Source organism: Panthera onca, unplaced genomic scaffold, assembly GCF_046562875.1.
Source record: "Panthera onca isolate mPanOnc1 unplaced genomic scaffold, mPanOnc1 haplotype 2 h2.h2tg000212l_path, whole genome shotgun sequence".
In the NCBI taxonomy this organism is placed as follows: Eukaryota; Metazoa; Chordata; class Mammalia; order Carnivora; family Felidae; genus Panthera; species Panthera onca.
In genome coordinates this window covers 1-21,571 of record NW_027675841.1, presented here as the reverse complement: position 1 = coordinate 21,571, position 21,571 = coordinate 1, and the positions used below count along the sequence as shown (strand labels likewise).

Below are 21,571 nucleotides of genomic sequence, written 5' to 3'. Positions count from 1 at the left end.
AAAATGGTATTTGGATCAAAAGAATAGCTCCCATGGAGTTGAATCTTTCCTGGCAGTTGTTTGTGAGTTTCGCTGTCCCAAACAGTGTGGCAGCATTCACTTGGCACCTATTTTGTTTTTGATCAATCCATATGTGGGGAATAAAAACACCAAAGTGAAAATCAAATTCAAAATACTTGTGTCTGCCCTTAAGCAGTGGCTAAGTACCATCCTCAGGTCTGGATCTGGATCTGGGCATCTGAAAGCCAGGGTGGGCTTCTTGGAGAGATCCCAGGCCCTTGAAGGCATTACCTTCGTTCCACCTGACCTCAACATCTCCCCAGTGGGGTAAAGTGCAATTGCACAAGAGGGCCATTGTTGTAATGTGCTGTGTGGCTAAGCTGATTTCCAAGGGTTCCATGTGCTGTTTCCCCTGGGGAGCCTTTTCTCAAGGCCATGAGCTTCACCTAAAGGTGTTAATCCCAGAACTGTCCTTGGCTTCCCTGAGTACCTTCCTAGGATGTGGGCATGCATCTCTCTCTCATAGCACATGGGCTGAGGCTAGAGAACTCTGGACATCAGGGGCATGTCAGGCTTCATCCCAAGTTGTTACCTCCAGTTTGGGACTGTTAGGTAACATCTCTTCACTTTTCGTGACAGTGCTCGTGGTCCTTCGTGGGGTGCTTACAGGACCCTGCAGAGGGAGCTCACAGACAGCTCATCAGGGTACTCACACGCTGACTCTGGGAGGTGGCAGCAGGGCTCCAACACACCAGAGGGAAGCTGCCCCCAGGTAGGGGGTCCCAGCTGCCCCAACCTGCCAGTGTGCACGCCAGCATCTTGAGTGCATGACCCCTATCAACCGGACAATGAGCAAGTGAGCAGTGTGTGAGAACTGCCAAAAGGGCATTTGTCCTCTTCCAAACCAGTCCCACTCCGAGCAACGTGTGCCACGAAGAGAATCCACAAGGACAAAGCCACAGGCAGAAAAATGTTGGCATACATTCCAATACCCTTGTTCTCAGCAAGGGTGACTCTGACCCCCAGGGGATTGGTTGTCACACGTGAGGGTGTGGTACTACATCTAGTAGGTGGAGGCCAAGGTGGTGCTGCAGAGCCTATGATGCACAGGCCCCGACCCTACACACAAGTGTCAGTCATGCCTTGGCAGCAGAGCCCACCCTGCATGGAAGTCCTGGGAGGATGGGTGGTTCACAGTGTGCCACCTGGGGGGTTAGTGAGTGGCCGGTGCTGGCTTCTAGGACAGTTGTAAGACAATAAGCATGCTTTCCAGATTGCAGAGGTTGGGTGTAAAAGCCCAGTGGTCACTCAGCCATCAGGGCAGCCACCTTGGAGAGTGTGCACTCTACCTGAGGAGCTGGCAGAGTAACTGCATGTGGGAGGCTGGGACTGTTGAGGAGCCACAAGACTAGAGGGGCATGAGGGAACATGTCAGGACATGGGAAAGTGAGGGTTAGGGGGCCCTCATGCCCATGAGTGAAGAACACTCTGCAGAGGTATAGTCACAGGCTAGGGATGGTGAAGGGCAGGGCAAGGACCTGGAGCAGGGCCCTGGCAAGTGCTGCCAGTGGTTTGGGAAGGAGGTTGAGGGATGGGGATGAGGTAGAGAGCTAACGCGTGCACTGGCAGAGTTTAGGTCATTCATTTCTCACCATTGTGGCTAGAAAATAGAAATTACTAATTTACTGATGGCTATCACTAGGCGGGTATGATTCTTTATGTTTTAGACAAATCTGCAAATGTGAAAGCGATTAGGGACTTTTGAAGGTACTTTTTTTATGTCAGGAAGAAAGGGAAAATTGCTATTTCTTTTTTTTTTTTTAATTTTTTTTAAACGTTTTTATTTATTTTTGAGACAGAGAGAGACAGAGCATGAACGGGGGAGGGTCACAGAGAGAGGGAGACACAGAATCTGAAACAGGCTCCAGGCTCTGAGCTGTCAGCACAGAGCCCGACGCGGGGCTCGAACTCACGGACTGTGAGATCATGACCTGAGCCGAAGTCGGACACTCAACCGACCGAGCCACCCAGGCGCCCCTGAAAATTGCTATTTCTTGAGCACTGGCTTTATCCCTTGTAGCTGCTGCATGTTGAGTCCAGAAGGGTAGCGCTGGTTGTTGACCCAAGCATAATAACCCCGGCCTTTACTGGAAGCCTTGCTAGCTCTGTTACCATCCCCTTTCAATGGGCAACCCCACGCACCCCCTCTGCATGCCAGTAGGGCTGCAAGGCCAGAGCCTGTCTCCCAGGGCACCTGCACCCGTGTGTGCCACCTCCCTCTTGGTATTTCGGCAGGTCTGTGAGAGTCTGCTGCCAGGAGTACGCTTGGTGCCCTCCATGGCTCTCCTGGAGCTGGTACTCCAGCCTACCAGAGGGCAGCCGAGGCACAGGGACCCTTCTGCAGGCGAGGATGTCCTTTGTGGGGCCTGGCACCATTCTGTGTCCTACCAACTCAGAAAGTGCCTCAGGTAGCACAAGGCAGAGTGGACCTGAGCTGTGCGTCTGCCTTGGTTGCAGGATGCCATGCAGCATGCTGCAGAGTCTAGAGATGCCGAGCTGGCTGAGAAGTTGCTGCAGTGGTTCCTGGAAGAGGGCAAGCGGGAGTGCTTCGTGGCCTCTCTCTTCACCTGCTACGACCTGCTTCCTCCGGATGTGGTGCTGGAGCTGGCCTGGAGACACAACCTCGTTGACCTGGCCATGCCCTACTTCATCCAGGTGATGAGAGAGTATCTTAGCAAAGTAAGTGTGGGCTCTGCTGTGGCTCCCTTGCCACCATGTGGCACAGCTATGACTCTAGCTCAGGTCTATAGAGGTCCTCTGATGGCCCGTGGCCTCTGGGGGACCAATCCAGGTTGTCCAACCAGCCCTGTCCACCTTTGAGAGATGCCTCGTGCCTTCACAGTTGAGTGGTTTTGTGCCTAATATTAACCTCTTCTAGAAAATCACCTTGGGGGCTCTGGGTAGAACTGAGCCCCTCCCCACAGGGGACTTGCATCAGGTCTCCCGCACACTGCCAGGGCACACAGTGGGTGTGTTTGCCCACAGACCAGGGCTCTGTGGGGTGAGAACAGTGGCACCAGCTGGCAGAGCTCCAGCACACGGTCCATGGGCTCTGTGTGGTCTGTTTACCTCTCAGCACGCCTCCAGTGGATTTTGGGGTGCATTCATTGGCAGACCTGTCGTGGTAACCCCCCTTTTGCCAAGCACTTAGTAGGAATGTTAACACCTTGACAGGTAGGTAGTCATCCCCTCTATGACTGCAGGTGTGGGTTCGGATCCAAAGCTGATAGATGAAGACATGGGCTCAGACCCACGTCTCCCTGGTCCTGAGGCCATATTCATGTCTTACTTTGTTGCTTCTGCCACTCTAGATGTCAGTTTGTGGCCTTGGTGGCCCACTCTGGCTTTCTTTGCAGGTTGATGAGCTGTTTAACAAGATGAGAGTATCTGATTTTAACTCTCCCTGTGTGTTGAAGCCCTAGGTCCCTGTCTGGGACCTAGCTGAGGCACTGTCCAGAGACCCTTGTCACCTAATCTGGTTTGTTTCTAAGGCTGCAGAAAAGCTGACGCTCAGCAGCACCTACTGGCCCATCCAGCCATACACCTATCCTTCTTCTAGCCACAAGGACACCCCACGATGCCAAGAAGCCACTAGGCTAGGGCCTCTTTCAGTAGTGTGAGGGAGGAGAGTGGCCTCTAGGAGTTAGTGTGGGGTTTATGGAAGAAACAAGAAGCACAGGTGTGGGGTGGTGGTGGGGTCTGGCTGCCAGCTTTGGCCTGTAAGGGCTTACTCTGTCTGCCACCTGCAGAGCCTCCTGGGAGCTGCCCAGCCCCTGTCAAGGGGTGCAAGGCCATCTCCCTGCTGCTGGAGGAGGGAATGCCAGAGTGTGTCCTAGTCCCATTTACACAGCACATCTGAGTGGGAGGTCTCCCAGGACTCTTCAGGGGATGGGGAGAGATAGTGCTGACCATGTGCTGACCATCTTCAGGCTACTAGGGGACATAGACTGGTTGGATTTACAAGAGTCCCTCGTTCCTCAACTACAGTGGATGGCAGCTCCTCAAAGGAAGTGTCTGTGCTGTGTTGGAGCTTGTCTTCAGAAAGTGCTCCATGGTTTCTGCTTTTCCCATCCAGAAGTTGTCTTAACCTGGAAGCAGTTTGTCTGCTGTGCTCCAGAATAAAGAAGGATGCATATGGCTTGAGTCTCTTCCTAGAGTCAAGGCCCATGAGTTAACATAAGAGGAACTTGTGCCACTCAGACCTTCATTACTGCAGGGGTTGGGACCTCCAGGGAGCCCCAAGGACTTGGGGGGAACACACTCCCTCTCTGTAGTGATGGAGGTCATCCTGGCAACCGTGTCACCTTGGTCAACACTGTGACTGCATAGCTAATTCAGAATGGGACAGTGTATTTGGTCTAAAGCTGCCTTCCTGCTGGAAGGAACTGCTCCCTGGCCCAGGGTCCCCAGACATGTCCCCTAGTCCTTGAAGAAGGCAAGAGCTACTGTGGCGCTTGGTCTCACTGCTGCCCCACATGCCTCTCGACCAGCACCAGGCTTGGTGCCTATCATGTTGGGGATAGGATGGACTCCATATGGGTTTCTTAGGCAGCTCTGGGATCTGGGCTGGGGCCCGACAGACTAGACTGCTCGGAGGTGGAAGGGCCCAGACAAGAAGACCACACCCCTTCCTGACTGGAGAACTTCACCCAGAGCCTCTTGATTCATTTGGGAAGCTTGAGGGCCATCCGTCTGAGAAAAACTCACATGCCCAAACCCCCTGGCTCTCCCAGTGGAGGGTACAGGCCTAGCTTAGACCTCAGCCTGAGTGTCAGCCAACTGAAGGCAGAGAGTATAGATTGCAAGTCCATTGCACTGTCTTGTTCCTTCCTCACCTCAGCTCTGGTCCCAAGGAGGGAAAGGGAGGGGAGCGCACAGGGCCAGTGACAGGGCTGTTCTGTTAGGGTTCTGGTGCCTAGCCTGATCTCTCCCAGGTCTGAGTGTACACAGGGCACATAATTTTTTCTTCTTTCTGACTTGAGTGCTTGTTTAGGGGGGTCCCAGACGCACAGTTGCTGTTGCCCCCACTCGCATAGTGCTGTTTGCTCCTCAGGTCCCTGGCACCACTTTGCTCTGTTCCCTCTCCATCCATGTGTCTGCTGCAGCCTGTGGGTACCACGTAGGACAGCCCCTTGTGAAGCCTTGAGGAAAAGCAGGGAGGCAGCCTGACCTCTGATGGCTGTCCCTGCCCCCACCTCTAAGGTGACACATCCTCCCTGCCAGGTGGGATGTCCCAGATATGAGGTGACTGGTCTCCTCTGAAGGGGTGGGCAGCCTGGACTAGCTGGATGTAAGAAGTGCTACATTGTCTTGGCAGTACCCCTGTATCCAGAGGAGAACCTAGCCCTGTGAGCTGTGCTGCATGTGTAGCCTGCAGTCACTGGCCATTGCTCTGGTGCACCAAGCAGTCAAGTGCCCACTTGGAAAGCACTGGGCTGGAATTGCAGTTAGGGATCACCAGGGCCCCAGTGGGCACTCCATGTCTACCCAGTTACAGAGGCTTCACCTTGTGGATCAGGGGTCACTGCAGATATAGCATCTGCCCTGTAACCACCCTCAGCTCTGACTTTCCTGGAGGCTGTGTATTTGCCTCCCGGCCCCACATTCACCTCCTGGCCCAGACTGCAGGCAGCCTGTCAGGCAGGCACTCGAGTGCTCTTGCCTCTTTGCAGGTAGACAGACTGGATGCCTCGGAGAGCCTACGCAAGCAAGAGGAACATGTGGTGGAGCCCGCCCCTCTCTTGTTTGGTAGGTAGCACCCCATTGCCCCTAGTCCCCTGTTCCTAGGGAGGGAAGAGTAGGGAAAGTGATTCCCTGACTGGGCTTCAGATCAGAGAGGGGATGGACAGGGTGGGGGACAGAAGGACCACATGGCTGCTGGGTGTGGGGAAGGTCAGTGTATCCAGGAATGTTGAAGAAGCATGGCCATTGTCCTCCATTTTCTGAGGGCACCTGCCTTCTGTGAGGGTGCCCTTGCCTGTTCCTTGTGCCTAGCAACTGCCCAACTCTGAGCCGCTGCTGTGTGCTGCTCTGCCTGGTCCCAGGCAGCAAGGCTGCTGCTGGCTTTGACTTGAGAGCCTGCCTGGATGGCCTGGCTGTTGAGCAGACAAATTGGTTGGTGTCCACTGCACCAAGGCGCTTTGGGTTCTGGAGTGCATTGCAGGACTAACAAAGGCCTGAGGGTGTGGTGAGCACGTAGCAAGTGAGCCTGGTCTCAAGTCTCCTGCCAACTGTGTCTTCTTCAGGGTCATTGTGCCCCTACCACCACCACCATTAATGTCAATCTGGTTTTTTTAGATTTTGATGGGCATGATTGAGACCCAGCCAGTTGAGCTGAGTAAGTGTCCCATTTGGGGACTAGCTTACCCTCTAGCCTGGCCAGCCTCTGTGGCTGGCCCCACAACAGCAACTCCCACTGTCCTTGCCCCCAGGCACCTGTTCTCCAGTGCCTGAACCTTGGGTGGTCAGGGCTGGTCTGCCACGCTGCTCCTTGGGCCCCTGTCCTCTCCTGGGCAGCAGGAGCTCTGCTCACCCTCTGCTTCTCCCTCTGCAGGCCAGCAGCTGATGCTGACAGCAGGCCCTGCTGCAGGCCCTGCCCCTGCTGGCTTCCCCTATGGATATGCTGCTGCACCTGCCTTCGCCCAGCCTCCTGTGTACGGCTTCAGCGTGTAGTGGGCGCTCAGTGGCAACATGCCTCTATGGGGTTATTAACCTCAAGGAGCATGTCACTGCAGAAGCACAGAGGACCCTGATGGGCGGCAGGGACACCTGGACGTTATTTATTTTTGCTGAGGCTCAGGGATGGCCGCCTCTGAGCCATCCGGAATACCCTGAGGAGGCCAGGGGAGACACTGCCCAAGAAGACCAACTTGGGTGGACTTCTGCCTCCAGGTCCTCTGGCTGGAGCCAGGCATTCCTGGGGCGTTCTCCCCGAGGATTTCTTGCCCTTGGTGGGAGGGACACCTGGTCTTCACTCAGCACTGGCAGAATTGCCCCCTCCAGGCCACTCTGCAGACCCAACTGAACGAACCTTCTAACTAGCTCTGAGCCTCCTACTTATCATGAATATTAAAGTCGGTTTATCAAGGCAAAGCTTCCCTGCTTGGTGCTGGTGTGGGTAGCAGGGGACAAAAGATTGGCTGGGGCCTCTTTGGGGATGAGAACCTGCGTCTGCCCAGGGGGAGATAGCCAGGGTATATTGGGGGTCTTTTCCTGCGAGCTCCGCACGGAGCTCCAAATCCCGTAGCGGGAGTGGTAGCCTCACAGACCGTCGGGTGTGGGAATGCCAAACTTCAGGGATGGGGCTAGACCCCTGTGTCCCCGGGGTGGGTCGGCCCTTCTCTCCACCCCCAACCGGGGATCCGGTCGTTCAGGCAGCTGCAATGAGACCTGCTCCTTCTCGTGCCGGATTCTGCCTGATGCCGGGGCGGGTTTTAGAAACTGCACCTTGACCCACAGCTCCAGGCCCGGCACAGCACCGCCTCCCAAGGACCCCGGGCTCCGCTATTGGCTGGGCTGTCGACCCCGCCCAGGCGCCTGCCTCGCTTGCCCCGCCCCGGCCTCAGTTTCCCTGCCGGCAAAACGGGGCGGGCTGGAGGCGGGGCCCGGCTCGGACCACGCGAGGCGGAGCCCGGGAGCTGACGCGACCGCCCCGCCCTCCGGGCCATAACCGTTTGTCGTCGCCGCCGCCGCCGCCGCCGCCGCCGACCGAACGCCGAGAGCCGGAGGCTCGGACCCGAAGCCGACGCCGGGCGCCCCGCCTCCCCGCCTGCCATGGCCGCGCCCCGCGCTCTGGCGGCCGCCGCGCCCGCGTCTGGGAAAGCCAAGCTGACGCACCCAGGGAAGGCGATCTTGGCAGGTGGGCCCCTCCGGGACGCGGACCCCCAGCTTGCCCTCTCCATCGGCCCCGCCGCGCTTCCGGGTGGGCCCGGGACGCAGAGTCCCCGCCTCACTTCCGGGTCGGGCGGGGGGCGCGGCCCCGGTCCTCAGCCAGAGCGTGGGGACTCAGCCTGCGGGTAGTCCCGCCGAACCTAGCCAGGACAACGTGGGTGGGGTGAGGGAGGCTGCCGGGCCTCCCCTACACCAGAGGAGCCGGACAAAGTCCGGGGCGGGGGAGGGGCCGGGGCGCCAGCGGCGGTGGGCGGGGCAGTCCGACCGCCAGAAGGTGGTCTCAGGGTCCGGGTCTCTGGTCCCCGCAGGCGGCCTGGCGGGCGGCATCGAGATTTGCATCACCTTCCCCACCGAGTATGTAAAGACACAGCTGCAGCTGGACGAGCGCTCGCACCCGCCGCGGTACCGGGGCATCGGTGAGTAGAGGGCTGCTGGCAGGGGACGGCACCGAGAGGGCTGGCACCCGGAGGGTACGGCCAGGACCTGCGCTCGGGGGGCAAACGAGGCGGGCTGTGGGGAGGTGCGAAAGGTGGTCTCTAGGGCGGTAGAGGGTCGCTGAACGCCCCCTCCTCCAGGGGACTGCGTGCGGCAGACGGTCCGCAGCCATGGCGTCCTGGGCCTGTACCGAGGCCTCAGCTCCCTGCTCTACGGCTCCATCCCCAAAGCGGCCGTCAGGTGAGGTGGTCTCCGGTGGCCGAGGGAGGGCATCCTGGCGGCTGCTGCCCTTCTCATCCCACTGCCTCCCATTCCCAGGTTCGGGATGTTTGAGTTCCTCAGCAACCACATGCGAGATCCCCAGGGACGCCTGGACAGCACACGGGGGCTGCTGTGTGGCCTGGGTGCCGGCGTGGCTGAAGCCGTGGTGGTCGTGTGCCCTATGGAGACCATCAAGGTGGGGAGGGTCTCAGCAGGTGATAAGGTGTGCAGAGGGGTGATGGGGTGGCGGGGACCATCCTGCCCTAGTGCTCCATGAAGACCATCGAGGTAGAGAGTGCCCTGCAGAAGCTGGGCAGAGTGTGCAGGAAGGGCCTCCTGTGGAGACTGGACTCTGTCCTGAAGGCAATGGGACAACTGACATTAGGGTTTTTAAAAAAACTTTTATAAACAGAAAGCATAAGATAACACATGTTTACTGCCTAAGCTGTGGCAAATACCAGCAAACATAACTGCAGAGACTCTTTAGTAAGGCCAACCCTCTTGTTTCCTGGGGCCTTGTGTCCCTCGGTGGCTTTGGGTGGCTCTTTCCAGGTGAAGAGCTGCATCACCAGCCCTGGTCTGATCTCTGTGGGCCCTAGGCCCACAAGCCAATGGGCCAGGTATGCCCTTCAGTGGCGTCCTGGAAGCCAGTGCCTTTGCTTCCCTCTCACAGGTGAAGTTCATCCACGACCAGACCTCCCCAAACCCTAAGTACAGAGGATTCTTCCATGGGGTCAGGGAGATTATTCGGGAACAAGGTGAGCTGTAATGTCTTCCTCCTCAGGTAGGGTCAGGTACCTTGGCCAGCCAGCCTGCACTTCCCCTTCCTGCTTTGGTGCTCTGGTGTGCCACTCCCCCACGAAGGCCCCAGTGTAACTCCGATGCCTACCTGCCCCTAGGGCTGAAGGGGACCTACCAGGGCCTCACAGCCACCGTGCTGAAGCAGGGGTCTAACCAGGCCATCCGCTTCTTCGTCATGACCTCCCTGCGCAACTGGTACAGAGGTATGTATCTGTTGGGTCCGCTGCCCCAAGACTCCACCTCCAACCACTCTGAATTAGGCTCTTCCTCTTCAGTCCTCTCTGCCAGGACCCTGCCTCCTGGGGCACCCACGTTCATTGGCTCCGGTGCATGCTCCTCCCAGCCCTGAAGAACCCTCCCTTTTGCCCTCCCATAATTTTCTGATTGCAACCCCCACCCACATCCAGGGGACAACCCCAACAAGCCCATGAACCCACTGATAACCGGAGTGTTTGGAGCTGTTGCTGGCGCAGCCAGTGTCTTCGGGAACACTCCTCTGGACGTGATCAAGACCCGGATGCAGGTGGGGGTGGGACCACGAAGGGGGTGGAGGGTTTGCTTCGAGGGGCTGGGCTAGCCACTGAGCCCTGTGCTGTGCTGCTGTCCTGCAGGGCCTGGAGGCACACAAATACCGGAACACATGGGACTGTGGCTTGCAGATCCTGAGGAATGAGGGGCTCAAGGCGTGAGTGGGGGAGGGGCAGGGCTGTGGTCCCCACCCCAGACCCTCCCTGGCCTTCTAAGCGGGCCTCACCCCATTCCTGCTGCCAGCCCCAGGCTATCCCCTAGGGCTCCTACCTTTAGGCACCTGCCCTTGTCCCTCCAATGTCAGGACCCACCCTCACTTCCCAGGGACGCTGTACTTCCTCTGCCTCCTCACCTCCTACCTCCCCCCAACCCCAGATTCTACAAGGGCACCATCCCCCGCCTGGGCCGGGTCTGCCTGGATGTGGCCATCGTGTTTGTCATCTATGATGAAGTGGTGAAGCTTCTCAACAAAGTGTGGAAGACAGACTGAGTCCCTTAGGGGGTCTGCATGGGGGTTGCCCCCAGGCACCTCCAGACCAGTCCCCACTGCCCTCGTCTCACGATTCCAGTGCAGTCGTGCCAAAAGGCCCCTTTTCCCTATTCCTTGCACTCCATGGCCTGGGTCTGTACCCTGTAACCATTGAGTCCACATGTCCCTTAGTGCTGTGTGTCCCCTGTGGTGTGTATGACACCACCATTGAGTCCATGTGTCTGGCCAAGGCTGGGTGACCCTCTGGCCTGTGAATCTGTGCCCACTTGTCCATGTGCTTACTCATGAGCCGTGTGCCTGTGTTTCATGTTCTGTGTCATGTGACCCTGTGCCCCGCTTCCCCGGGGTGCCCATGTGGCTTGGGTCCACGGCCCTGTAGCCATGGCCCGGTCCCAGCCCGGTGCCTTCCACCCTGGGCAGCAGGGGCACCTGTCCCGGCCTACCACAGCTGCCTCCGGGCCTCAGCCTGGCCTCACCGCATTCCAGGGGCTATGTGCCCCCTGCTTCTCCCGCCACTGGCCTTAACTGGCCCTTGGGCCCTCCCTCTGCCCGGGACAGGGTGGCACCCGCCACTCTCAGGACCACCCTCCCAAGGCCGAATAAACCGGATCCTGTTGCAGCTTCCTGTCCCTGTGTGGGCCCATCTGTGCACAGGTGAATAATGACGGCCTTGCCTCTGCAAAGAGCAGGCATACCCCCTCACCTGAGGACACTGACAGGGAAGCAGGGCAGCAGGCAGGCTGGTGGGTAAGCCAGCTATGGCCAGTGTTAGCCCCCAAGAGACCTGGCACCATCAAACCAAGAAACATTTAGACTCTGTCCAGGCCATGTTTGTGGCCTGTGAGCTAGGTCCTGCAGGGTCAGCAGGTGGGCATGCCCTCAGGGTCACCTGGAAGGCAGCACTGAGTGGGCAGAGTGAACTGCCCCACACCAGGGTTTGAGTCTGGGAGAGAGTGCTGCTGGGCGCGCCACCCTCCCCCACCCATGGTTTCTCTGTGAAGTGGTCTGTTTCTGGGGAAGTGCTTGGGGCATCCAATTTCTGGTCCCCTGAGTCTCTGAGCAGGGGGCCTTTCCTCACTCCTTTACCCTGGCTGACCCTACAGTAGGATGGGATAAACCAGGGCCCCTGGCTGTGTGGGGGCAGAAGGCACTTTCCTGTCCAAATGATCCATGGGTAAGAGTCATTCAAGGGTTTGGCTCAGACTGGGAAATAACTTGCCAACAGAGACTGTCAGTAAGCAGGTCTGGTCTCTAGAGCTGCTCCTTTAAGGGGAGAGTGTCCCACTGCCACAATCTACACAACACCCAGATCCCTGGACTCTGGGGATACAGGAGATCTGGGACAGATTGAGGGCCAGTTGTGGGCTTAGGGGGCACAAGGGAAACAGTTTTGAAGGACTGGCTGTGCACACTCAATGCTCTCAGGAGAAACCAATCTTGGCCACCACTGAGGAGAAAGGGCCCCACAGCAAAGCTTGCCTGCCCACGGGGGCCACAGGCTGTCTCCCCCACACACAGGGCATGCAAGCTCAGCCATAGGCCACTGGCTCTGGGCCTCAGGAACTTTGCTGTTGTGATGGGCAGTGCTGGCCTGTGGCACAGGCCACCAAGGCTAGGAAGATATACAGCAGGCAGCATCTTTGGGCAGTGGTAGGGAACAGAAAGACCCCTGGCTTCTCATTTCGTCACTATGCGACTTTGGGCAAGTCACCTAACCTCAGTTTCCTAATATGAACTGGGTTGACAGAAGAACCCACCTATCCCCATAAGGTGCTTAGAACAATGTCTAACACCGTAAACCCTTGAACATGTAGCTTTTTTTTCTTGGGGTTGCAGGAAGTTATTTGCAGAAGTTCCAGGTAGTTTCTAGAGCAGGCCAAGCCCAGCAGCTGAGCCCTGAGGGGACTCAGTGACCTCAATAGTGACCTCCAGGAATGGTATCCATTCACTGACTGCACACCAGCATCCCAGAGGCCTGTCCCCTTCACCCTTCACGGAGAGGATGGGGCTGAGGCTGCACTGACAGTAGGGCATGGGGACTCCCACCCATGAACAATCTAGCCCCCATTCCTCTCCCTCCAGGAGGGGCAGGGACCCTGCCATAGTCCAAGTGTCCTCTCCTGTGTCACACAGCACTACGTGGACAGCAAGTAGCCCAGCCAGAAAAGACTAAACTGGATTTGTGTCCCCAGGGCCTGTGATTACAAAAGAGCCACCCACCCTGGTGGAGGCAACCCCACCCCCTTCATTTATCACCTGCATTAGTAGGCAGCCTCAGTTCTTGGAGCAAAGACCTGAGGAAAGGGGAACAGGAGGGGAGGGGTATCCTGTGTGCAGGAAAGTGCTTGTGGTGTCCAGGCTGAGAGAAGGCCAGCAAGGCTGGAGGGAAGTGAGCAGGCAGAGAGCAGCTGAATAGGCAGGCAGGGACCTGGAAGGAGCCCAGCTGCATTTAACCAAGACCTCATAAGTTGCAGAGAGGAGGCTGATGGCAGCTGCCCCTTGCCCTTGTGGTAATGGGGGCAAAGGGGCAGAGATGTGTACAGATCTTCCAAGTAACTGGGAGGTAGAACAGACTCAACTTCCAGCCTGGCCCTCCACAAACAGACGCACAGACCAGCGGTGTGGGGGAGGGGGCTGGGGGGGGGGGGAGGGAACCCCAGGAGGTGGCTGGGTCTGCATATCAGAGAGGTAAGCTGAGGAGTGTGGAGACTCCAGTTCACCATATCCCATCCACAGCCAGAGCCTCTGTGCCTGGCTGGAAGCCACAGGCAGCCTTCACCATCTACAATGGCCTCAAGCCTGGGATCATAATGTAATGTGTCCAGGAGGGACAATGGCCTCAGAGACCAGGCAAGGGAGCAGAGGTTGAGGTGGTGGCTACTCCTGGGGCAAGGTTTGGCCAACCTCCAGCACTGTCCTCACCACTGTGAGACTGAAGATGAGTGTTCTGCACGCTTTAGTCAGAGGCCCTCAAGCAGCTGTCTTCCCTGCTCCCTGCTTCCTTGAACCCACCGGCCACCCCTGCCACTACTGCACAGGCATCCCCTGGATTTTTCCATGTCCTTGTGTAGGTGATGAATGGCAATCAGAGTTTAGTACACAAAAAAGCCAGTCACTCCTGACAAATAGGTCTGTCTCCTTTTAGCCAACAAAGAGAATTCTGTTTCTTCGGGGTGTGCCCTTAGCCTTTATAGCAAACACAATCTCAGTTGAGGATGCCAGAGTATTTTCTTGTCCTTTTACTTCCTACATATTTGCAGATTCCTTGGACGAAGGTCTTTGGTAAGGGGCACAGAATCAGGGGGTCTAAGAAGCTCCTGCCACATCAAAATCTGGGAACAGGGACTGAACACCCCAGGGACAAGGACAGAGATGCATGCACAATGAAGAAATGCCTGAAAGAACAATGGGAGGGTCACACGACACTCAGGACTGTAAATGAATTCGACCTAGACCAACAATGTGCGTGACCCAAGGAAAACCTGGTGGCCCCTGGTGTGGTCTTGTGTATCCCCTCCTATCTGGCAAATATCCCTGAGGGCAAACTCCCCGCCCCGCCTCCCCGGCTCAGATTGGGTCAGGCCCTGACCCTCCCCAACCGCTGTCACTTTTGTCTCCCGGCAGGCCACACCCACCTCCCACTTAATCCTCCACTAAGTAGGCCTGACCTGGGAGGCTCGGCCACTGGGGTGTCTTCTCCTTTAAATGACTTCAAGGGATAAACCATCCCACCCCCTCTGCTCCTAAGCGGTGCTCAAATGTAGCCTGCCACCCAACCCCTGGCTGAAAAGCACTGAAGGCACTGGGGCTTTGGGCAGTTTTCCCACGCTGATCGGGTTGGGGTCGCCGAAGCTCTCTGGCCAGTCTGTCTGTCCCTGGGTACCCTTACACAGGCTGACCGAAGCCCGCAGCGCCTTTCCCACCCACGCCGCCGATGACCTGGCGAGGACCTCCCCCCCGCCCCGCCCCGCCCCAGGGCTGTGATGGGGTCAAGGTAAATAAACTGCCCGCAATTGTGACTCGGAGGCTTATCTGGCCGGTCAGACCAGGTCACGGGAAAGGGGCTGTGCTTGCCAGGGCCGAGAGGAAGGTCCACACTCATGGTCACTCGTTTGCGTCCCGGGCAGGCTGCTAAAGGCCGCAGACCCATCAGGGCTTCTCTCAGCACTCCTCATTGGGAGGTCCGGGAACAGGGGCCTCTGGGCGCAAAAGGTACCCAGGAGGTTTCCCGAGGACAGGCAGTGAGAGCAGTTTACGCCGCACGCGTCCAAAGACGAGCCGAGGCTACCGGAGGCCGGGAACACCCGCGTCCGGAAGTCAGTGCGGCTCTTACTGATGGCGTCACGGGCGCGCTCCCGGCTGGCGTAGGCTCGCACACGCGTTCCCCGGGGGGCGCGGCACGTGCCAGCGGCTTCTGGCGGCTGTGCTGTCTGAGCCGCCAGGGTGTCGGGAGGCGGATCGAGGTCACTGCCACCAGTCCCTGGCCCTTGTATTTCACTGCCATTGCCCTAACCTCTCCTGCAGCCCCCCAACACTAGGCGTGAGAATAGCCCAACCACCGTCGTCCACTCCCGAGTCACTGAAGCGCCAGACCCGGCCACCGACTGCCCATGCTGGACGCTGCCGAGGGCTGCTGACATAGTAGCGCGTGAGGAAGTCCCATGTGGCTCACCCGTCACCACTCCACACAGCCTGGGCTGGTGAGATGTCTGCCAAGTGAAGGAAGAAAGGACTTTCGACTGTGTGTTTTCCTCCCTCTGCATCTTTTTACTTCAATGCCCCAATCTCAGCCATAAGAAAGGGGATAGGGTCAGGGGATGGGACCAAGAGGGCTCCACCAGCCTCTCCACTGCTACCTCCCTCCCCATCCTGCCTGCCTAGCCAGCTTCAGACCAGCTATCTGTTGCCAGCCATGGTCTCCTATAAGGCAGCGTCCTTGCCGCATCCCCATGGAGGAGGAGGAGGCCTATGGTCAGAGACACCCCTCTGAGTCTCCCACTCCAGGGGCCTGTTCATTAGCAACCCAGGAAGGGGCATGGGGACGAGGGGGGGGGGGGCGGTCCTCACAGAAGGAACCTGTGAGTACAGGCTGCACAACTGGACAGTGATGCCTCCTAGCCAGACCTTTCCTCCTCTCAGTCAGCCCTGTTTCTCAGAGGGGAAAACCCCAGCAGAGACAAAGGACTGATCTATGGAGGCCCACGCCTACACAGTCCCACCCTGCCTCAGCTAGTGAGAGGGGGCTGGAGATAAGCTGTGGGGAGGCAGCAGGTGGCATCACATCAGTCCTGACTAAATCAACAAATAAGCCCCTCAGGGATCCATACCTTGAGAAGGGACCCCTAAAGGAAAGATGGAAGGTCTGCAAGCAGTGGCTCCTCACCTATCTCCATCAGCACAGTCTGACCTGCTTCCTGGCCATGCATGATGGGGAGGGTGCTTTTCTAAGGAACCCAAACTCAGTGGGGAAGCTGTCACCCAGGGCTCCCAAGGGGTGATCAAGGCCAGAGGTTGAGGGATGGCGGAGGCAGCAAACAAGATGGGAAGGACAGAAGGGAAGGGTGGCCAGGGAGGAAAGGATGGTCAGGGACTGTGTCCCCTGGTTTCCCAAGAAGCCTGGAAAAGGTGAAAGCTGGAGCCAAACGCCTGGCTCCACTTACACCAAGTGAGCCAGGTCCATGCATCAGCCCTTTGTCCTGATGGGGTGTGCATCTTTCCCTCTGGTCCTCAGGACCAAGCTTAGCTCAGTCAGCTGGGGAAACCAAGACCAGCCTCTGGGCCTGGACTGCAGAGGTCCCGTGGCCACTCCAGCCAGAGGTGTCCTCCACCACTCTCGCGCTCCCTGCTGACAATTGAGCTGCCAAAGCAGATTAACCCAGGCGCTAATCCCCGCTAATGGCTTCAGAATCCCTGGCGCAGAGCAGCTAAGCCGGCCTTTCTCCTCGGCCACGGCCAGGCCCTCCGGGCGGCTTCAGCCCCGTGGCCGCGCCGATACTATCTTAACCGGCCCGGACTCGGTCCCGCGCTAATCCCCGGCGCTCGCTTTCTTCCCCATCCCGCTCAAGATCAGGCCGATTGGCGTTTGATTACGGCCGCTATCGAGGGCCTCTTTGTGCCATCGGCCCTAAATCCCCTAATTCCGTGATAAAGGAGGCATTAGCGGCGTTTGCTGCAGAGAAAGGCACCGGGATGAAAGAAAGCAATCAGGGGAATCCTGATGGCCTCGCCTGCCTGGCCTGAGAGGGAGGCAAGAAAGGGGGTCCTGGAAGGGGAGGGGTGGTAGGAGGAAAGGCTGGAGAAAGAGAGAGGGGTGCTGCCTCAAGGAGCCAGAGTCCTGACCTCCATTCTGAGTCTGCCTTCCCCAGCCCTGAGCTGTGCTGAGGACCCCCTCCCTGCTTCCACCCTGGCTGCCATCTCTGCTGGATGCTGAGCCACCGCATACTCCCTCCCCTCTGACACCACACCATCTTTGCACTTGCTGAAACCTAACTCCCAAACCCACCCTGGGCCTTGCTAGGCCTGTTTGCACTCCAGTCTCTGACTGTCCAAGGCCAATGATCTCTCACAGCTCATCTGCAGATATATTCCTCCCTTGGCCCCTGATACTCCTTCAACACCTCCCGACCCCCCCCAAAGGCCCTGCTCCCCCAACTGCCCTTCTCTTTTTGCACTGACCAGCTTTGACCAGTCCTGGAAGCAGCCGGGTCTGCTCTTCAATGTGGAAAACAGAAGTGAGAGCATCCAGTGTCGTCTAGGATTGTTGATGGAGCATGTGCAGGGGAAGGGGACCTGAGGTCTCCAGTGTTGCAGGTGGGGTGAGCAGGAAGGGCCCCTCTGAGCCCCAGGGTGGGGCTGAGAGAGGCCAGGCTGGCTGTGTGCTCGGCTTGTTGGAGGAGCTGACCTGGAGCCTGGGCAGCAGGAGAGCAGGGAGAGGCCAATGGGGCAGATGGACGGAAGTGGCAGAGTCCAGGGGCTGAAAGACCACAGAGACAAGGGGACTAATCATCAGGATCCTCTTATCCTGAGATTTGAAGCCAGGGAGCACTATGATTGGATTTGTGTTTGTAGAGATCACTGCTGCCTCTGCGCAGGCTCACTCACTTTGAGGATTGGATGGCTCTGTGGTAGGTGAACATTTAACAAGGTGCACAAGTGGATGGTTGGACCACTTAACCTGAATGGACAGGTGTGCATTTACCAAGGTGAACAGGTGTCTAGATGTGCATTTATCCAGGTGGGTAAGTAGAAAGGTGGACCATCTACCAAGGGTACAATTGGATGTGTGTGCGCCTGTGGGTGGCATCCTGGAGGCAGCTGGGGCTCTGTCCAGATCCCTTTGGTGGTCAGCCCACTTGTCCGGCCATTTTGAGTATTGGCAGCTAATGGAGCACAGCTGCCTCCATCTTGAAACACTACCCTTGGTGATGGAGCCTCCCATACAGCAGCTGGGGACAGAGCTTAGCCAAAGACTGACTGGCATAGGGTATAAAAGGCTGACCCTTGCTTTGCCTCAAGGCAATTCAGATCTGTGAAGCCCCCAGTGCTTCCTTACTGGATTACAGGAAACTGGCCCTAACCAAGACCACTATCTTGTTTAGCACTCTCCACTCCTTACCCTGCCCTGTCCTGCTTTCAGGGTGACCAACCATCTCAGTTTCCTGACACTAAAGAGTTTGCCAGGAGGCAAATTTCAATGCGTAAACCAGAATGGTTACCCTAGGCTTCTGTTGTGTCCCCCAAAAAAGAGATGTTGAAGTTCTAAGCCCTGGTACCCATGGAATGTGAACTTATCCGAAAGTAGGGTCTGTGAAGATGTAATTAAGATGTAAATGAAATGAGGTCATGGTGGGCCCTTGATCCAGTATGACTGACATGCTTATAAGAAGTGAGAAGAGACAGAGGCAGACACACAGAGAGGGGACAGCCACATGAAGATACAGACACACAGGGAGAACATGGTGTAATGATAGACATAGATTGGAGCAATGCATCTGCAGGCCAAGGGGCACCAAGGATTGCCAGAAACACTAGAAGCTAAGAAAAAGCCACGAAACAGAGTCTCACCTAGAGCACAGCCCTGTTGACACCTTGATTTTGGACATTTGGCCTCTAGAACTGTGGGAAAATGTCTGTTGTTTTAAGCCACAAAGATTGTGGGACTTGGTTAAGGAAGACCTAGAAAACTAATACAGATTTCTTCACTCCTTCTAAGAGCACACCCTCAAAAATAAGTCATTTGGATAAGAATCTCTATGTCAGGCTTTGCTCCTAGGGAACTTGGCCTAAAACAGTTGGTACCAGAAGTGGGTGGTCCCGGGAAACTGACTCTAACAATGGCACTCTGAAATTGCATCACTAACCAGCTGGGTGGCAGTGAAAGACCATCACTTATGGCATGTGTAGAATTAATAGCCCTTGGCTTGAATAGCAGTGTGATGGTGAAAACTGTCATCTGGGAGAATTGGGATGGGAGACAAGTGGAAAGGGAGGCAGTAGCCAGTGCACTTCTCCAGCACTAGAGAGGTAAGGAGGAAATGGTAACTACAAAAGCTAAGGGGCTAAGTGGCTGTCACAAAGTATTATTGACTTCTTGAGGAAAGAGCATGGCAAGTTCAAAGATATTAATCAACAGTAAGAGTCAGAGGCCACCTGGCACATATCAAGAGACTGCAGCCTGAGGAAGATGAACATGAGGCACTGCAGAGTAGGTACCTCAACCTAGTCAAGCCTCTTTGCATCGAAGTTAGGGCCCTGATGGTGAAGAAATGGAACCCTAACATGGAGTGGGGATATCTGGGTGGATGCACTTGAGCACTTTGAACTCCAGACTCCCCTGAAACCTCTGGTGAATAAAATGGTCCCACCTTACATGAGAACTCTGCACACACCTCAGAAGAGGCAGACACCTTATCAGATAATGTTTGTCTCTGGGTCTGCCCCCACCTCCCCTGTAGGCCACCACACCCCAAACTAGGATCATATCTCAGCATAGACTAACTGAAATGTTGGGACCACTGAGAGGGCACAGATGGTATGCAAGGGAGCTATAGGTTTGTCTGAGCAGAGCTGGCAAGAACCAGAAGAGGATGTCTTGATATGGACCCTGAAGGCAATGGATCAAGGGAGTAGGACACAAAAATGGATAAGGAAGAGCTGGTCAACATATGGGTACTCTCCTGTGACATAGGAGACTCTGGCAGGAACCCCAAGAAACAATTATTCCTATATGCTGCCTGGATGGCCCTTGGGAAAAGTCATGGTCTACAACAAACAAAAGAGAGATGCTAGAACAGCCATGAAAAAAATGCAAAGGAAGAAGTCAGAAGACTCAGAAAGGGGGCATGTTGAATTGGGTTTATGATTAGAAAAGTTACAAGCTGCCTGTGAGCTCCCCCAGATCTTCAGGAGGGCCTGAAGTGCACAAAGGAGTGCACTTGTGAGAAGCCACTGCTGTCCTCCATGGGTGATGTGGACGATGCCATTACAGAACTGGCTTCCTAGTAGGAAAGGAGATGACAGGATCCTAGAGTAGCAGGTGCCAGGTGCTGAATTAACTGCTAGGAGCAAAGTGGAAATTATTCTATTGATGATTGCCAGATAGAATAATAGTCAAGGAGGCTTAGACTACAGGATCTATAGTGATGGCTTAAAGAATAGTATTTAGCAACTTAGATAAGCTTCAAAAAATATTTAAAATGAGTGAGAAGAGTTCCACTTCTGGTAAACATGGAGCTACTAGGTTTGGACCAATCCTCCTATGGATAATAATGATAAACTCTGGACAATATATTTTTTAAAATCTGAAGACATTGGATAGTGAGCAGGCATAGTGTTGGATAGGGAGTCAACACATGGAAGAAAACATGAGTTTTCCATTAGCAGAAAGTCCCCAGTAAGAGTGACTAGAATATGACCAGAGCCTGGAAGATAATACTGTTTCTGAGAGGCATTCAATTTGAGGCTGACTTCAGAACCATAGCAGCTGAAAAGTGAGGGAAGTAATGTCACAAAGAGAGAGCCAAAGAGGGAGAGCCCCAAACTCTGTATATAAATTCTGCCCAAATCTCTGGGTAATGCCTGAACTATGCATGTACAGAGCAGATTTCGAGTACCCCAGCTGAGGCTAAAATAATGGGATAAAGAGTTCCACTGCCTTACACTACCAGGGTGACAAATTTTACAGTTTTCATTCAGCCAAATTAACTGTCTGCTAAAACAAGAAATCAGTGTTCTTCAGAGGAACATAACAGATACTATAATCTTTACAATAGATCATACACAATGTCCAGGATACAATCCAAAATTATCAGACATACAAAGATACAGAAAATAATGACCCATGTGTAAGAGGAAAGCCAATCAATGAAGCCCAGCCCCAGGATGATCTAGATTTTGGAATTAGCAAACAGCTTTTTTTTTTTTTTTAATGATTTTACTGAGACAATTTTACTAAGGCACCAACTACTATAAACCACATACATTTAAAATGTATAGTTTGGTGAGTTTTGTCATATGTATACAGCCATGAAACCATCACTTCCAAAATTCCTAGTTCTCATTTTATAGACTTTTAAGATACATATAGTATATATTATTTTAGGGGGGAAGGGGACCAGTATCTTTCACTCAGAATGATTATGAGATTTATCTATGTTGTGCTTATATCAATAGTTTTCTTTTCTGAGTAGTATTTCATTGTATTTAATTCTATTCATTTATCAATCTGTGGGACATTGGGTTATTTCTTGCTTGAAGCTGCTATTAACATTCAAACACAAGTCTGCATTTTCACTTCTTTTGGATAAATCGCTAGGAATGGAATGGGTGCATCCTTAACTCCATAAGAAACTGCCGTACTATTTTCTATAGTAGTTGTTCTTTTTTTACATTCCTACCATAAGTATTATGTCATCTGCAAATAGAGACAGTGTTACCTTTCCCTTTTTGATCTTCATAGCTTTTATGTCTTTTTCTTCCTGGATTGCACTGGCTAGGACTTCTAAGACAATGTTGAATAGAAGTAGTGAGTGTGGACATCCTTATTCTTATTCCTGATCTTAGGGGAAAAAATTGTCCAACATTTTATCATAAAATAGAATATTAACT

The 21,571-nt window shown here is 55.0% G+C and overlaps 2 protein-coding genes across 3 annotated transcripts in view; both read left to right on the top strand.

Annotated features, from left to right (window-relative positions):
• The window catches only part of LOC145715225 (clathrin heavy chain 2-like), a 102,650-nt gene extending 95,498 nt beyond the window's left edge, over positions 1 to 7,152 (top strand). Inside the window, exons 26-29 of one of the 2 annotated variants that reach the window (XM_081794917.1) lie at positions 2,518 to 2,739; positions 5,733 to 5,808; positions 6,358 to 6,397; positions 6,614 to 6,715. In XM_081794917.1, the coding sequence (XP_081651043.1) occupies positions 2,518 to 2,739; positions 5,733 to 5,808; positions 6,358 to 6,377 (318 nt within the window). In that variant the 3' untranslated portion in view covers positions 6,378 to 6,397; positions 6,614 to 6,715. Of the gene's footprint in view, positions 1 to 2,517; positions 2,740 to 5,732; positions 5,809 to 6,357; positions 6,398 to 6,613 lie in introns of both variants that reach the window. The other variant, XM_081794918.1, reaches the window with a different exon arrangement.
• Positions 7,153 to 7,661: 509 nt separating this feature from the next.
• On the top strand, positions 7,662 to 11,082 carry LOC132665658 (tricarboxylate transport protein, mitochondrial). Its single transcript, XM_060612993.3, has 9 exons — positions 7,662 to 7,918; positions 8,259 to 8,366; positions 8,526 to 8,625; positions 8,704 to 8,842; positions 9,320 to 9,404; positions 9,546 to 9,650; positions 9,855 to 9,970; positions 10,059 to 10,132; positions 10,351 to 11,082. Exons 1-9 carry the CDS (start codon positions 7,834 to 7,836, stop codon positions 10,463 to 10,465), a joined length of 927 nt encoding a protein of 308 aa, XP_060468976.1. The 5' UTR covers positions 7,662 to 7,833; the 3' UTR covers positions 10,466 to 11,082.
• Positions 11,083 to 21,571: the final 10,489 nt, after the last annotated feature.

Coding starts and splice junctions, on each gene's coding strand:
- LOC132665658 (XM_060612993.3), top strand. CDS start 7,834: ATGGCCGCGCCCCGCGCTCTGGCGGCCGCCGCGCCCGCGTCTGGGAAA. Junction 9,971..10,058: donor TGATCAAGACCCGGATGCAG/GTGGGGGTGGGA, acceptor GCTGTCCTGCAG/GGCCTGGAGGCACACAAATA. Junction 10,133..10,350: donor AGGAATGAGGGGCTCAAGGC/GTGAGTGGGGGA, acceptor CCCCAACCCCAG/ATTCTACAAGGGCACCATCC.